The following is a 17,500-nucleotide window of genomic DNA, read 5'->3' on the forward strand; positions in this document are numbered from 1 at the left end:
TGCTAGATTGCTGCTCATTCGGGTTTTCTTTACCTTGAGCTTCCCCAGCACCTAGAACACGAGCTACGAGTCCTGTTTTCCCTCCGCTGACGGGTAAACCGTGTTCCTTTAGGTAGAGTTGGAAAATGTTTATTTATTCATTATCGAATTTGTGAAATTTAATTAAGACCCCCCTCAACTTACTTGAGAAATCTAATGTAGAGCCCCCCCCCTCCTTTCCATTATTTTAACTTAAGGCCCCCCCCTCTGGTTTTAGGGCCCCCCCCTCCTGATAATTATTGCACAGTCCCTAAAGTCTTGAATGGCTTGCTGACAACTCGAATATCATGTTTTCTAAGGAGTCTAGTTAGAGGCTGAGAAATGCCATTAATATAGGGGAGGACTGCATAATTGGAGAATTCGGAGGGTGCAACCCATTTGAAAAACATGCAAGCAAGTTCCTCAGGTGTTGGGATGGGATTTGTTCGCTGAGTAGAAGATTTCTTCTTTAGAATGTTGGAGATAACATTTTGGGGGTAATTGTTAGATCGTAAAGCGTCGATGACATGAATAAGTTCTTTCTCTTTTCCTTGTTTTGTGCTCGGGAGATTAGTTGCGCGATGTAACAAAGTCTCAGCTGTACTGGTCTTGTGTCGTTTGTCATGATGGGAGAAGAAATCTAGATACCTATCAGTGTGGGTTGGTTTACGGTAAACCTCAATAATGAGATCATTATCCTTGCGAGTAACCAAAGCATCCAGAAAGGCGATCTGGTTATTGTTTTCTTCTTCGATGGTAAAGGAGATGTGTTGATCGATACTGTTGAGTGTGTTATGGAAAGAGTCAACGGCGTTTCTTTTAATGATACAGAAACTATCGTCAACATATCGTTTCCATACTTTAGGTGAAACGGGAGTTGTGTTGATGGCCATCTCCTCGATTGCTTCCATACATAAATTGGCAACCACGGGACTGACAGGGCTGCCCATGGCACAACCATGGATCTGTTTATAAACACTGTCATTGTAGACGAAGTAGTTATTGGATAGGACAAAGGCCGCTCCCTAATCAATACTCCATTCTTTTAAAAAAGAACAATTAGTTTTTTTGACAAATATTTTTTCCCGTTTTTATATTCTTTTTCTCACCTATTTTTGTATATATTGTAGTTGTCATCATTTTTTCCATTCATTTCCATTGAAGGCTGTAGCCTGACAGCCGAAAGCTCGAAAGTTTTTAACTGTATATAGCCAGTGAACGTTTTTTATAATAATTTTTTAATATGTTTTACCCTGGCTACGGTTCTTCTATTTTTAAAAGTAAATGGTACTATTGTTATGTTATAAAGAATGGCAATGAGTTGGCGCATGTCGAATTGTATGTCATGAAAACTGGTTTTGATGGGGATAGAAGTATTGGTACCATTCAAGTGTCTGTCTTAGGAAAGAGGGAAGGGTTATTCAGTGAAGTATCAATTAGGGAAGGGAAGAAGGTACCTCTACTAAAGTACATTGAGAATATTTGCTTGCACGAATTGAAAATTCCTCTTTTATTACAATGACATTCGTCAGAGTTTAGCCCCGTCAGGAGCTTACACATCTGTTGTAGCGAGTTAGAAATCTCGTATGTTTCCGATGGTATGAATGGGTTAACAGTTAATAAACCTTTTTGGATCACTCATCTTTTTTTACTATAATAACTAAGTGGCTTTAAAGCTTAAACCTATGAACTATTTTAGTTGCACGTACTTTCAATAAATGATAATGATGATGACAATGACGTGTGAGATTGTAAAGAAATAATTAATATCATAATTTGTAATAAATGGATTCCTGGAACTGAGGAAGAGATTGTTGACGAAGGATAAGTATATAGTTTCTTTAATTTCAAGTATAAAGATAAGCGAAATGCGTTTGACATAACTTTTTGATGTCTCCATGACATCGTTTAATTTTCAAGTGTGTAAAAAACGTTCGAGACTAATTTAAGTCATATGAGTGAAGAGCGACAATGACGATGATGTCATGGAGACATCTAACATTGTGTTAACTTATTTCCTCATTTAATTTAATTAGAGCGGTTTTCAATTGAGTGTCGAAAGTAATTAGATAATTACTTTGGTTCATGATTACTTCACTCAGTGATTGGTTCAAAGTTCTCCCGCCATTTTTTCAACCAATCAAAAGTGAGACCAAAACCAATCGTGGCTCACGCGTGCACATTTTCCCGCGCTTTGTGTCGGTTACGTGTAATTACTTCGAGTTTTGATTGGTTTGCCGGATTGTCTCAGTCCTTTTTGATTGGCCAAAGTAATTACTTTGGTTTTGGTTTTACTACACTCAATTGAAACTCGCTCTATAAGTAATTTGAAAGAAACGTCACACATTTTTCTAAAAAAAAGGCGAACGTCAGCAGCGTGTTACATAAATGGGCCCTTTGCATGAAACTGTAACATGGTTTAAAATCTGCACTGCTGGATGGCAAGCTACGCACTGGGACATCCAAAAAAAAGAAAAGTCAAGCTTGGCTGGTTGAAATCGCTTTGCTTTGGAGGCTGTTGCATTCTTTTGCCATTCAGCATAGCGGATTTTGTACCATGTGAAAGTATCATGCAAAGAGGCCATTAGAGCTGTGTGATACATTTACTATTATCAAAGAACTGGTTCTATAAACTTTTAAAAGGCTATTTACATATTCTACTAGGTTACAACTACTCATTATGAAAAGACATCTCAGTTTTCCGTTTGCGTTTTCTGAGTTTCAAGCGAAAAAAAAAAAAGAAGATAATTCGATTAACTACCTTATTACATAAAATTTTCGCGATTTTGATGTGGACATATTTCGCGAACCTTAATTTCGCGATTTTGCAAAAATTTTATAATTTCGCGTTTTTGAGTAATACGCACTTTACATTTCATTGGCAATAATACACTGGCGGTAATACCTCCCTTCCTCCGAGTTAACACACCATTTATTCCCGCCTTCTCCCATCTTTTCTAGACATGAACCCTCCCATGTGCGCTGGTGAAAAAGTTATACTGTTACATTTCCATCAACCAAGTTGCATGTATTGGTTTCAAAACCGATGGCTTAGCAGCTAGTGGAACAGCATTACAGGGAGCCAGTTAATGGACAGTTAAAAAGAAGTGCCGCCTGGGGTGAGATAGAAAGCAGTAGCGATGAGGATGACCAAGACATTGCCTCAGAACAGTAAAAAAATGTTATTCTGTAAACGTTTCAGTGGTATAAACTCGTTCTTTCTTGGTTATTGACATAATGCAAGTCAATTAATTTTCGCGTCATGTTACGTTTGCGACACTTTTTGTTCGCATCACTTTATAATTTTGTGATTTTTTTTCAAACCGCGAAATTAACGCGTCGCGGAAATTTCATGCAATAAAATATGTTGGCGAATCACAACGGAAGTAATTTCTCTAATGAGCCAATCATAGGTAAATGCAAGCAGTGGCGGAAAAACGTGTGTGAGGTGGGATGAAATTACGACGCGAGATTATCAAAGCAATCGCTACGCTCAGTGAGGCGAACCAAAGCATTCACGAAAGTAATTCCTAGACTTAAAAACCGCTTTGTTCACATCTATTACCACGAAACATCATCATTTTTTACCTTTTGCATATATCAGCAACATGCATGAAAACTCGTTCTTCCTGTTGAAACGGGTTTAAAGCGAGTGTCGTAAAAATAATAATAATAATCCCAAATAATGATGATGATGAGCAAATAAGATGTGATGTAACTTGGTTCTCAATGGATTTGGTCTTGCTTCTCATTGGTTGAAAAATAGGTCATATCCAGCGTTGTGATTGTCTAATTTTCGATTATTTTGCCGCCTTCTTTTAAAAAAGCCCACTACCTGTCACTGCAAACAGCGGTTGTAAAAGCGAGAACGCCCGTTGAAAGCATTGGTCGTAAACCAATACACACCCCGAAGAAACCATTTAATTATTCTCGACACTCACTGAAAATCGCTCTCATTTCTCCAGGCTAGCATTATATTTGATTATGAGGTCTTTGTTTGCGACTTCTTGTCGTTAGGGTCCGCTGTTTCGCTTTTTCGGCGTTTCTTAAACTTTGTGGCTGTCGCTCTTATCTAGGTAAAAAAATTAAATAACAGGATTAGTAAGAACTGGGTTTCTTTGTCAGTTTTTTCTAGTGAAAACAAGGTGTTCTGGACCCCATAAAACCCGTGGAGAGTAATTTCTCGATTTGCCAAATGTGCAACATGATGTTTATGGTACCTCATTTGTAGTCAACACGGAACAGCGTATTCACTGTCGATAATAAAACATGGGCCGCGGACTTGCCTGACATATCACCTACGTTTTATAAAGAAATTATTCCCATGCGAATAGAGTTTTTTATGCCTTTCCTCTTATCCGATAAGATTAGGTTTTCGAAGAGGCCTGGGACTTGGGATGAGCTATTTTCATTCCATTGGATGCCCTCCGGTTTATACGAGGCCACGTGATCGTAAACCAATTTGAGCGTCATTCACTGTCATCCTGCTGCCGAGCAAAACGCTTCTCGAATCCTTCCCAATCCCCTCTTCCCAAACCCTAGATCTTTCTTCAGCTGTCCTTAGCTTAAGATGTGTTCAGTGCCCTTCCGTTCGCCAAACTTTTGGACAAAGCAACCATTTAAGATAAAAGCGGCTAAGGGGTTTTTCCTCACTCAGTTTGGTCCAATGCTATCGGTTGGTTTACGCCTGGTAAACAGAGCTTTGGCTTGTCAAATGGGAAGGAAGAAAGGGCATGAAAGGCAAGCTTGATAAAAGTAAGGAGCAGTCATTATCTGACTAGCAATTTTAATATCTAATTGGTGTTTGGTTTTAAGATAGCATAGACAATTACAATCTTGGAACAAACCTGTTTGAGATGATCTGCATTGCAAAATGTCCTTTTGGCTAAGTTAATCTGCTCGGCCTTAAAAAAGAAAACATGCCCTTCGTCAGCTATTACGCCAGGAAATAATGTGCGAAAATACAACTTAAATTTCGGCCAAAAAGGGTTTTGGTTATGGTAGTTCAGTTAGTTCGTGGCTGGCACCGGCAAAGAAATTTGTCTTAAATTTCTTTTATGATGGTAGCATTGAAAAAACTTGAACCTTTTTATTGTCACTGTTTTATTCATGGTAGAATACGTTTTATATGTTGTAGAATTGAAAAGACTGCCTATAGGTTTTTAATCGCGGGGCGCGTTTAAAGGCTCAATATCTTCCAAAGAGGAGACAAACATATTCTTGAATAACGGAGTTTTAGAAATAATTAATAAAAATAACTAATAAAATTTTAAAGTCGTTTTGTATTTTGAGTCAGGTAGGACGTTTTTGTTATAAGATCTGACGGATTCTTATTGAGGTGTATTATTGAGTTATTTAAAGTCATTCAAACGTAAAGAGTGGATTTCTGTTTAGATATTATACTTTTAAGCAATTTAAATAGCCATATTTTTAATTGTTTAGTATTATAGACGAGCTACCTTAGTTATCAACAACATTTTCTCGTTAGCATCCAAATTTGCATCAGTATCAGGCTAAGGAAAAGAGTAATATTCGTTTCATGTTAGTCACGTGACATAAAAACGAATTTAAGAATAAGAAATGGGAATGGACCTCAAAAAGTGGAATATTTTAAAAGCCGTTCTAAATGTTTTAATGTGTACAGAGATCTACCAATCCTTTCATTTGTTAACCAATTTCTTCGTTAACTTCTGATAATGTGAACAATGTAAAACAGTCATTTTGGGGGAAAATGAGAAAGAAAGGATCTTTAAAGGACCTTTATACAAAATTCATGGTTTTTTTTTTCATCGTTTAACAAGGCCTACAACGTGGTTTTTGCTATGTTGAAATGGTAAGGGCACAAAAGTTTGAGGCCACTCTTTACGTACCTTCCAATTATTCTTGAAAGCTTCTAAAAAGTTTCCCCAGATACCGAACATCAACGGCGGCGTAACCTAAGGTCGAGAATAAAAAAAAACTCATTTAAAGCTAGGAGTGAAAACAAAACATTCTTCCAAAAGTATTACAACTCGAAAGGCGTACGTTGAGGCATCGCTCATGGCAAGCCCTGGTGTGGAAGGAAGAACGGGTTAAGAACAACTGTAATGTCCAAGAAGGAGAAACTAATTAAGCAAAAAACCTCTTCGCCTTCTCCGGAATACTGAAAATATTCCACAATGCCCTTAAAGTCGTCCATTGTCGATTGAACCTTTTCCTGCAAACGAGCAAGCTCCGTTTCCCCTGAAAGAGAGAAGAAAGCTTAATGTGAATTCCCTTGAAGCGGAAAAAACTTATTATACACGCCACTTTCCGGAGGTACTTTGTTGTCTGACGTTTTCAAACCTTTGGCCAAGAGAGAACACAGTTAAATAAATATCCCAGTGTCGCCATTCTGAATAATAGTAACTTGTTACGATGCCCTACTGTTCTGATACAAAAGAGCTTTTGTCTAATGATAGTCGGGCAAACATAACACGTCACAATTATTGAAGAGGGCGGCTCCTGGGAAATTTGACAGTGAAAATAAACTATTCCTAAAATTCAGTTATTGCGAACAAGACGCTTTCTTTGAAAACAAATTATGGATAGAATATCCTGACAAACTGCTTTGCCTGTCATCTCATTGTGCTGTCTGAAATGTTTTACTTGAGAGATTAATTAAGTGTTGTTTTAGGCGTTTACACAGTTTTAACAAAATTCGTTGCAGCTACCATCATGGTTCCCTTGATGCCATGGATTCGGGTCACAAACGAAAGAATACGAAGTACTGAATTCAGCCGGAATAGACTGAAAGTGACAGAAAACGTATCTTGGGGTTTCCAGTGAATCGTCAGTTCCAGTTCCAGTTACACTGTGCAGTTGTGATGAGTATACTAAGTGCAGTTAATTAAAACGATTTCCTCTTCAGCGCGCGCCTTCTGCCGTAAGTGCTATATTGTATGTAGTTTTTAAATCGTATTATTATACATTGGTGTCACTAGCTCGATTTTGATTGGCTATAAGCACGCAGCTAATTCTTGCTTGCTCTGTTTCTCTTACGTCATATCTAAAGACAATAGATTTTATGCATGCAGAAGTGACGTAACCTAATACACTAACCAGCAGTTTGATCAGTTTTGTCATGGCGGAGCTCAGCTCAGGAATATGCATAATAAAGCAATTGTTGGATTCGGTTTTCGCATGATAGCGATAATTATCACAGCCTCAGTTTGTGTTATCCTCCTCAGCCTTCGCCTTCGGCGTCGGCAGGTAACAAAACTTTGGTCTTGATAATTATTGCTATAAGGTGTATGGCGTATGTGTTTATCTTTACTTGGCTGGAAGTTAAAGGACATTTTGTGACGTCATTTTTCTGTGTTCCCAGACGCGAATGGTGTTGAAGTTGGGGAGAAGATCAAATAACACTTTGTGACGCTACAGATATGTCCTGTAATTCAAGTAATGATGCAAGAGGATTTCAATAGCTGGGAAAAATAATTTACATTCTTACCAGTTGATAAATATTCGCGAACAAAACTTTGAAAAGGTTCCTTATGCTCAGAGTTGTTGCTGTCAAGGACCATCTCGGCCTGCAGGGAAAAAGGCGTTTATCATTTGTCTGGTTTTAAGTTCATTTAATATCACATCGAAACACTAGGAAAGATGAAGTCCACCTCGGATTTCGGTAGCCTCGCAGCTCCTACAAGGTCTCACCTGATTGGAGACCACCCTTGAGGTTTAACAAAAGAACAAATAACAGAAACAATGGACCCTAGAGGATAGAGTTGCAGCCCTTTTGTTTTAGGCCTAGGGTCCATTGTTTCTGTTATTTGTTCTTTTGTTAAGGGTTAGGGTGGTCTCCAATCAGGTGAGACCTTGTAAGAGCTGCGAGGTGACCCTCGGATTTATTGTTCGTCACCATTTTGCAGCAGTTATCAGTCACACGCGCCCTTTCATTTTTTCAAAACTAAATTTGGGTGGACGTCAATCCAATGTTTCCATTACAATATCAGTTCTGTTCACTTGGCAACAGTCGAATTCGTCAAGGGAACATTTGATTGACGTGAGCCAAATTCAGTTTCGAAAAATGGAAAAAAAGTCGTTGAGGGGTGCGTGCGACTGTTAATTCTTGCGAAACCATTAAAAAGAAATATTTGGTTTGCTTATGTAATTCATTTTCATGTGAATGGCTGCTGAACAAACACTCGTTTCGAACGAACAACTACTCGAAAATCAGCCGTTGAAGTGTGTTGATAATGCCTGTATGGTTCGAATTTGACCAAATCGATACAACAAGAGGAGACTGCACGCCCTGTTGTTTTCTCTGCGTACCTTTAGTTTCACCGGAAACCCAATTTACTACCACACTACAAAATGCATTCGAAGTTGAACGAGGATTAAACTTATCTACGCGGGGACTTCACCTGTGGTACTTCGCATTACCGTATGTATAGGATTGCATGCTTTGAATGATAAGCAGCTGACCAGTAAAATTGACGTACCTTGGCTTTGCAAGTTGCCAAAGAAATCTTCGCTTCGGCCAGTTCTAAAAGAACGCAAGAGGAACTGTTAATTCCTTACACATTAATTGCACTGTATATACTAAATCTAAAAGAAATGAAACTTGGAAGTCAATTAGATTACCTGCGTTGATATCCTTGAAAGAAACCTAGTTGGAAATAAGCACATTTATAAGAGTTAATTAAATTACTGCGTTTACCTGCGATCTTGTAAGTAAAGTGAAGCTATGATCTTCGCATTTGTGAACGCAATTTTTGAAATTGCGTAGAGAAGCCTGAAAAATTTAGGACTTCAACGAAATTGCAAAAATTGCGTTCACAACTGCGAAGATCATAGCTTCACTTGATTTAATATCCGCAGTTCATATATGATCCAATTCATATATCATTTGTTCTTGTAAGTATTAATTAGAGAGCTTTATTATTGGCTATAGACCTTCTAAAGTAGACCTGGCTTTCCGATAATAAACGGTTTTCAAGCGTGGGTCGCGAGAAATATCTCGATGGCTTTGGCTTTGGCTTTGGCTTTGCATAATTAATCTTCGTGACTGGTTGAGTTGAAATTTCGGGCCACGTTCTTTGTCAATCAGATACGCTTTTCTCCTCGGTTGAATATAGTTTTCTTCGCGTTATTTTTTGGCGCCTTTAGGACTGGTCTTTACTAAAGACGAATGTATGCGCACACTCAGTTGCGTTGAACTTTTTATTGCAGAGAGAGCGCAGAAGTCTGAAACCCATAACCCTTGATCAGCGATGGGATGAGGCTCATCATCGGACAATTCTCTCCAGTACTTGTCAACACTACTTCGTGAAATGACCAAATTTAAGGTTTTGACGACAACGTGGACAAACTACAGTGTATCTTTCAGTCTCACTCTTTACTTCAAATCCGTCCGTACCAATCCAGTTATAGGACACTTAGCCCATATTGTACAATATAAACAAGATGGAATAATTATGAAATACTTATAATAGGACGCCTGCAGGCGGAAGGAAAAGGGTGAGGCCCAAAACCACTTGGAGGAAGACGGCTGAGATTGAGCTAAGTGAGATGGGTCTGACATTGAGAGAGGCTCAGGCAATTGCGAAGGACAAGAATCGGTGGATGAGGGACATTGATGACTTAGAATTGGCCACTTTCAAAAATTAATACTATAATACTCTTTGTTTTTCCCCAAAAATTTTGCATAAGCATTGTCTTTATTTTCTCTTGGGACCTTTTTTTAAGTCCCAAGAGAAACTAGAAACAATGCTTATGCAAAATTTTGAAGGGCAAACAAAGAGTATTATGATATTTTTGAAAGTGGTCTATAGCTCAAACTTTGAAGTGACGTTTTCATCGGCGCAGTCGTCGTGGTTTCTTAAACTCCCTAATGTACAGTAAACCGATGGAACAAGGCCAAATGAGAGAGATCGAATGGACATCTCTGAGTAACGGACTTCTGCCATAGGTTAATGTGTCTGTTTGTGTTGCTTGTGCCTAATGCTTGGGTCGCTAATAAAAACTAGCCTTTGGTTGTCTCTTTCTGCTGTGATTAGTCAACGCAATTTCTTTGTTTTGGTTGCCAATTGGAAACGGATCAATCCAATAGTATTGAGTTCTCCTTGCAAGGACAGCAAAAGTTGTTTTGTCGCACCGTGACAGAATGACATTTATATTTCTCTAATTTGGTTTAAATTGGTTGATCGCTATCTACGGATATGACTTATTATCTTCTAGTATTAATTAGGCTATGTTTTCTGTTGAAACTAAAGATTGCATTGCATTGTGGTCATACCTGAGACGCTGCGAGGATCGCGTAGGGGTCTGGTAAGAGAAAGTCACCTCGCTCGACACCCTTCCTCTTTTCACAATATACTTCTACAACGTAATGCAGTAGAGTTTTGCTGTTATCCTGAAAAAAATTGTGCCCACATTAGTAATAACTAAGACATGAAAGGAACAATACATATCTGGTCTTTTTGTAGTTTGGTCATCGCCCGCTACAGTTTTCAAATTTGTAGCTTACAACCAGAAAGACGGTAGATAAATAATGTCAATAAATTTCTCTGCTTGTTTGTGCCTGATATTTGAATTAGAAGAAGAAAGCGCAAATAAATGATTACGCGGAAAATGTTGAAGAAAGTGGAATGAAAAATGAATAATGAATATTTGATTGAATGACTGAAACAATAAAAGAGCGCTTTAAGTTTTTTCATTCAACTAGGGACACTTACATACACCTAGTGTATGTGGGATACAAGTAATGCTGTTTTTTGTGTGTGTGGACGGAAAACCGGACAACCCGCAGAATCGTAAAAAAACCTGCGAGAACCAGCACAAATATCAGCCCTCTTAAGGCATCAAGCAGAGTAAGATAAACGATGAATAGTGAAATGATGAATACGAATTCTGAATTCTGAATGAGTGAGTGAGTGAGTGAGTGAGTGAGTGAGTAAACAGTAAACAGTAAATCTTTATTGCGCCTTACTCTCCAAAGGGAGGTATCGGTCTCGTTACAATAAAGGTGATGATATCTACTAGAATAACTAATTAACTAAAAAGATCATACAATTACTTGTAATACAATTGGTATAAAATTATTATTTTAATTATTTTGCATGTAGGAAGTCTTTCTCTTCTGAAACATTAAATATGTGTATTTACCTACTATCTTTGAAGTGCTTTCGTTTTCTAGGGTAAGCAAATACCGTATTTTATCCTCATCATGAAGGCTTTTGAAAACAACATCGTGTGTTGAAAGAAGAGAATGGAGCTCATTTCTAATGTTATCGTACCCTGGGCAATACATCAAGAAGTGCCGCTCATCTTCTATATAGCCTCTATTGCAGACTAGACACGTTCTTCCATCTACTGGGATTGGTGCACCTTTATTTTCGTATTTCCCAGTCTGTATTCGCAAGCTATGAACCCCCAGACGCAATTTTGTCATACTTATTCTATGTGCTGGGTTTCTGATAGTTTTGAGATAGCCTTCCAATTGGTAGTCGAATTTGACTTCTTTGTGTGTAAATTTCTCTCTAGAGCCTTCGGAAGTGTTGTTGCGAGCCTTCAGCCAATTTCGAATGTAGTCCTTTTTAAGCTGTTTCTTTATGGAGGAACGAGTGAGTGAGTGAGTGAGTGCGTGAGTGAGTGAGTGAGTGAGTGAGTGAGTGAGTGAGTGAGTGAGTGAGTGAGTGAGTGAGTGAGTGAGTGAGTGAGTGTGGGTAAACAGTAAACAGTAAACAGTAAATCTTTATTGCGCCTTACTCTCCAAAGGGAGGTATCGGTCTCGTTACAATAAAGGTGATGATATCTACTTGAATAACTAATTAACTAAAAAGATCATACAATTACTTGTAATACAATTGGTATATAATTATGATTTTAATTATTTTGCATTTAGGAAGTCTTTCTCTTCTGAAACATTAAATATGTGTATTTACCTCTTATCTTTGAAGTGCTTTCGTTTTCTAGGGTAAGTAAATACCTAATTTTATCCTCATCATTAAGGCTTTTGAAACCACATCGTGTGTTGAAAGGAGAGAAAGGAGCTCATTTCTAATGTTATCGTACCCTGGGCAATACATCAAGAAGTGCCGCTCATCTTCTATATAGCCTCTATTGCAGACTAACACGTTCTTCCATCTACTGGGATTGGTGCACCTCTATTTTCGTATTTCCCAGTCTGTATTCGCAAGCTATGAACCCCCAGACGCAATTTTGTCATACTTATTCTATGTGCTGGGGTCTGATAGTTTTGAGATAGTCCTTCCAATTGGTAGGTCGAATTTGACTTCTTTGTGTGTAAATTTCTCTCTAAGAGCCTTCGGAAGTGTTTGTTGCGAGCCTTCAGCCAATTCAGAATGTAGTCCTTTTTGAAGCTGATATTCCTTTAATGGAGGAACGAGCATTCTTAATTGGTGGTAGTTGGCTTGTATGTATTGCCTATAGAGTGCAATTCGTATAGTTTCCGTCCATTATTTAATACATCAAAAAATTGGCTGTGACTTTTTGCGTGATGAATGGAGTGAGGTGAGTGAGTGAGTGAGTGAGTGATTGGAGTGAGTGACGTGAGTGAGGTAAACAGTACACAGTAAACAAGTAAATCTTTGATTGCGCCTTACTCTCCAAAGGGAGGTATCGGGTCTCGTTACAATAAGGTGATGATATCTACTAGAATAACTAATTAATACTAAAAAGATTCATACAAATTACTTGTAAGTACAATTTGTATAAAGTTATTATTTTACTTATTTTGGCATTTAGGAAGTCTTTTTCTCTTCTGAAACATAAATATGGTGTATTTACCTATTGGATATTTTGAAGTGCTTTTCGTGTTTCTAGGGTAAAGTAAATACCTAATTTTAATCCTCATGCAATTAAGGCTTTTGAAAACAACATCGTGTGGTTGCAAGGAGAGAATGGATCTCATTTCTAATGTTATCGGGGGGGGGTACCCTGGGCACTACATCAAGAAGTGCCGCTCATCTTCTATATAGCCTCTATTGCAGACTATAACACGGTTCTTACCATCTACTGGGATGGTTGCACCTCTATTTTCGTATTTCCCAGTCACTGTATTTTCGCAAGCTCTGAACCCCCAGACGCATTTTTGTCATACTTATTCTATGTGCTGGGTTTTCTGGGATAGTTTTTGAGATAGTCCTTCCAATTTGTAGTCGAATTTGACTTCTTTGTGTGTAATTTCGCTCTAGAAGCCTTCGGCAGTGTTGTTGCATGCCTTCAGCAATTTCGAATGTAGTCCTTTTAGATCCATCCAAGGTCATGTTACTGACCTGGTCTTGCCCAAGTTCGTTCAGACGTCTCTAGTATAAAAGCGGACAATGATTCGTTTTTTTTTCCTGATTTTCAGTCCTCTGTGACAGTTACACAAAATCGGATTGTTTCACATTTTTTGGCATGACATGCGTTGGCATCATTTTTTGGGGAGATGGGAAGATACGTCAACCCAAAATAAACGGTATTGGTTTTTCAATTTCTCGGAATAATTGCTTTCGTTTTCGGTTTTATACAACACTTCCTTGAAATTCGTGTCATGCATGATCACTGTATAACAATATTTCTGCAATGTTAACTCAGTTATATGTATAGTGATTAAGTAAAGTAAAACCCACAATAGGACTTTGACTTCTTACACACTGCGTGGCCTTAAGAGTTTCTATACAGAGGGGGGGTTTTAAATGTAACTTACGCATGGCGTTTGGTAGCCTCCTTCGCAGCCGTTTTTTAGGCTCGGTTCGTCCGAGCCTAAAAACGGCGTTAATCAAATGTTCGGCGGCTCCTCCAAGCTTCCGACTACTGCCGAGCGCACAGTAACCAAATCACAACGTTGAGCCCAGTTCAGTCAACATAGTCGGAAGGTGGGAGGAGCCGCCGAACATTTGATTGACGGAGGCGAAAAACGCATTTATCGATTGAGCTTGAATTTTAGAGTCCGCATGTTATTGAAAGGCTAAGTAAGTGCAAGGATCACTTCTACATTTCGTTTACGCATATTTAGTTCCAAAATGTCACTTAAGTGTGGAAGCAAAAAAAATGTTCATTCCACATTATGAAGGCACTTTTAAATAGCTCGATTGGGATCGAAATATATCTTTCGGCTGAATCGCTCAGCCTTGATCGGTCTGTTTAAAACTTATTAATAATTCACGATTGAAACACCCTATCACCGTTTAAAACGTCACGTGCACGAGCTTTTAAGACTGATAAAAGACTTCTCATAAGAAACTCTTTATATAAAGCATATTAATAAGGCATAGCTTGTTTTTCTTCTTTGCTAATTTACTTCAATCTCTTACAACTTTTGTTCGGACTCCAGACGAACACGCCTTTTGTGGAATGTTTGTGAAGCCGTTCAATAAACTCGCAGGTCGTCTTTCATCGGGTCTAAAACCACTGGGCTTCGCCTCATGGTTTAAAACCCGATAAAACACTCCTTTGACGGGAGCCCCAACAATTAACATGCTCACAACTGTGTAGGTTTCATAGCTCAGTGAGTAGAGCATTGCACGGACACCGCAGAGGGCCATGGGTTCGAAACCCGTTAAAAGCCAAATGAATCTTTCAGGTCTCTATATGAGAAAATGGGGAGTTTAATCAAAGACGACATGCTACGGGAACGCCACTGAGCAAGAATATTTAACAATTATTCGCCGAAGGCGAAGTGAGGTGAATATTCACCGATAATCACTGAGCCTGAGGCGAATAATTGTTTTTAGTATAAAATACACAGGTGATTGTTTCGAAAAAGAGAAAAAAACGCATTTTCAACGCAAAAATCATCTTCACTTTCAGTGGCAAAACGACTACTGGCGGCCATTTTTGTCCGTCTAGGTGATTATCGGCTAATAATCCGAGATAGCGAGCCAATGAGAGCGCGCGATTTTGTATAATCACCTGTGTATTTATACTAATATTTGGTTAAATAAGGAAAAAAATACTCGTGCTGCACGTGCAGCACGAATTTCCTTGCATTTCTCTGCCGTACTCCACGAAAAAAAACAACGTGAAATCACCATATTTTAGGATTTTGAAGGCAACGTGAGCATATAACAATGAAACATTCATTTTCTGTTTTGAATTCAACACCGTTCGTACCCACCCAGTTACAGGATAGTGCGCCTGCATTGTACAAGGTGAACAAGACGGGAATAATCGCGAAATACTTGCGATAGCGCTAAGTTTATATTTTGGAATGACGTTTTCGTTGCCGTAGCCGTCGTCTTTGCTTAAACTTCCTAATATCTTAAATTGTCCGGATAAGTGCGAAGATAACTTCTACGTTTTCGTTTATGCATATTTAACTGCAAACATCATTTACAGTGCAACTCGCCTTACCGTGGCCACCCCAAAAAACATTTGACAATTACGTGTAAACACGTCAACTCAACAAACCCATGCAACGATGTTCAACTTACAACTGTGCGAACTTTGCAAGGAGGCGTGATTGTCAATCAAATTCACACATCCTGATTGGCGGACAATTTGTAAAAAAACTTTGTTTAATAGGTGGCCATGGTAAGGCGCGTCGCACTGTAAGTGTAGCAGTGAAAAAGGTTCATTCCACATTATGAAGACACTTTTAAATAGCTCGATTGGGATCGAGATATATCTTTCAGCTGAATCGCTCAGCTTGTCATTAATAATTCATGAGCAAATAAGCTTATCAGGTTACCGATAAAACACCACTTTATTAAAGAAGCTTACTAATGGCATGGCATGGCATAGTTTTTTTTTTCTTATATGCTAATATTGTCCCCTCAGAATGGACTCCAGAGGGACGCGCTTTTTGTAGAATGTCTTTGAAGCCGTTCAATGAATTCGCAGGTCGTGAGTTTTTATCCGGTCTAAAATTACCCGCGGCTTGTCCTCGATAAAACACTCCTACTCTTTTATTAAACTGAACTTTGAATGGGAGTGGTTACACAACGCTAAGCTCTGTAACCACTATTTCATGAAGTGTGGTTTTAGACAGCTCTCTGAATTCAGTATCAGCCTTTAAGCACAGTCTTAAAACGAGAACTTCCGGCTTAAAAGATGTATAATCCAATTTTATTTTGCCTCAGTATAGGATTATTGTCTTTGAAACGCCCTCTTTGAAAGTCCATAAAGGACGTATGTATGTTGTTTAACTAACCAAAATGTTGCTTTCTAATGAAAACTGCAAACCAAATGCTCTTTAAAAAAGTAATTATTTCTCTGATATGCAAAATCCCTGGGGGGCTAAACAGACCTGGCCGAAAATGCATTCAAGACTTAGGAAACAGATCTTTCAGTAATAGCCTGAATAGTTATTATAAGCTGGCTAAGGTTAGCCAAATTGAGGGCTAACCCTAACTTCCAGGGTGTTCCCGAGTGTTTCCGGTGTGCTAACCCTAGGCCTAAAAACCAACTTAAGGCCTATCTAGGCCTAGGGTTAGCCAAGTTGAGGATTTTGGGTTACTTCCAGGGTGTTCCGGTGTTCCGGGGTGTTCCGGTGTTCCGGAGTGTTCCGGAGTGTTCCGGAGTGTTCCGAGGTGTTCCGGTGTTCCGGAGTGTTCCGGGGAGTGTTCCGGTGTTCCTGGAGTAGGTTCCGGGTGTTCCGGAGTGTTCCGGGTGTTAGGGTTTAGGGTTTTAGGGTTAGGGTTTAGGTTTAGGGTTAAGGGTTAGAGTTTTGGTTTTTGGGTTAGTACATGCCGTCAAAACTTGCGCTTCTCAATTAAAGGTATGTTAGGAATCCTAGTAGGCTGCATTAGCATTCCTTTGAAGTACTTACAGTTTGAACTTCATGCAATTTACATGATATGAACAAACAGAAATACTGTAAAATTTTTAAAAATATTTCCATGCTATTTACATGTTTTGTTCAAATGTAACGTTCCAAAGGATCATGTAAATTCCAATTTCCAATGAATTTACGGAACCAACAAAAGATGCATATATCATGTAAATTTTATTTGTGAAACAACATGTAAAATATAATTTACAAGTTGTGAATTTAGAACTTTTCCAGTAAATGTCGAATCGGCTCAGTCACAATTACCGTGACTCACCTTGAAACTCCCGTAAATTTTACATTTTTGGGGGTTTATTATTCGTAGGTAATAAAGTAATCATCGATTGAACGAGCTAATTGATGTGTTTTCTTTTTCAGAGTATATTTTACACTGTCATCATGAGGCATTTCTCTATCATTGCCATTCTGATTTGCACCGCCGTCTACCGCACAAGCGTATTGGTAAATATTTTTGATAAAATGCAAGAATTGAAAATCCTTTTTCTTTTTTTAATGGTGTCTCGGGTACACTCGGAAAAATCTGAGTACTGCTTTACAGGAGTCGAACCTGCGACTTTCTGCCGATTACTCAGTCGCATGCCAAACCACTGACCTATATAAGACTCGTAAATTTCAACTGAATATTCAGAAATAATTATTCACCAAAAAGGAAGTTAATGGTCATAAAAGTAAATGGTTTAGTAAATTCGACATAGTTTGAATATCCTAGAAACCCAAAGAAAT

At 38.5% G+C, this 17,500-nt stretch overlaps 2 protein-coding genes across 2 annotated transcripts in view; one reads left to right on the forward strand and one right to left on the reverse strand.

Annotated features, from left to right (window-relative positions):
* Window positions 1-1,843: 1,843 nt before the first annotated feature.
* LOC138011184 (formin-like) lies at window positions 1,844-14,531 on the reverse strand. Its single transcript, XM_068858153.1, has 9 exons — window positions 14,301-14,531; window positions 10,277-10,393; window positions 8,623-8,647; window positions 8,481-8,524; window positions 7,490-7,568; window positions 6,140-6,240; window positions 5,889-5,954; window positions 4,866-4,922; window positions 1,844-4,090 (listed from the first exon to the last, which is right to left on the reverse strand). Exons 1-9 carry the CDS (start codon window positions 14,529-14,531, stop codon window positions 4,001-4,003), a joined length of 810 nt encoding a protein of 269 aa, XP_068714254.1. The 3' UTR covers window positions 1,844-4,000.
* Window positions 14,532-17,131: 2,600 nt separating this feature from the next.
* Window positions 17,132-17,500, forward strand: part of LOC137975993 (uncharacterized) — a 1,554-nt gene continuing 1,185 nt past the window's right edge. The window contains 1 exon segment of the mRNA XM_068823237.1: window positions 17,132-17,218. Within this exon segment, the coding sequence (XP_068679338.1) occupies window positions 17,156-17,218 (63 nt within the window). The 5' untranslated portion in view covers window positions 17,132-17,155.

This window comes from Montipora foliosa, chromosome 1, assembly GCF_036669935.1.
Source record: "Montipora foliosa isolate CH-2021 chromosome 1, ASM3666993v2, whole genome shotgun sequence".
Classification (NCBI taxonomy): domain Eukaryota; kingdom Metazoa; phylum Cnidaria; class Anthozoa; order Scleractinia; family Acroporidae; genus Montipora; species Montipora foliosa.

Bases quoted from the DNA above. Each gene is read 5' to 3' on its own strand.
- LOC138011184 (XM_068858153.1), bottom strand. From the start codon at position 14,531: ATGGCCCTCTGCGGTGTCCGTGCAATGCTCTACTCACTGAGCTATGAA. The intron at 8,525-8,622 runs GTAATCTAATTG...GCGTTCTTTTAG, and splicing joins TTTCAAGGATATCAACGCAG to AACTGGCCGAAGCGAAGATT. The intron at 5,955-6,139 runs GTTTTTTGCTTA...TCTCGACCTTAG, and splicing joins ATTCCGGAGAAGGCGAAGAG to GTTACGCCGCCGTTGATGTT.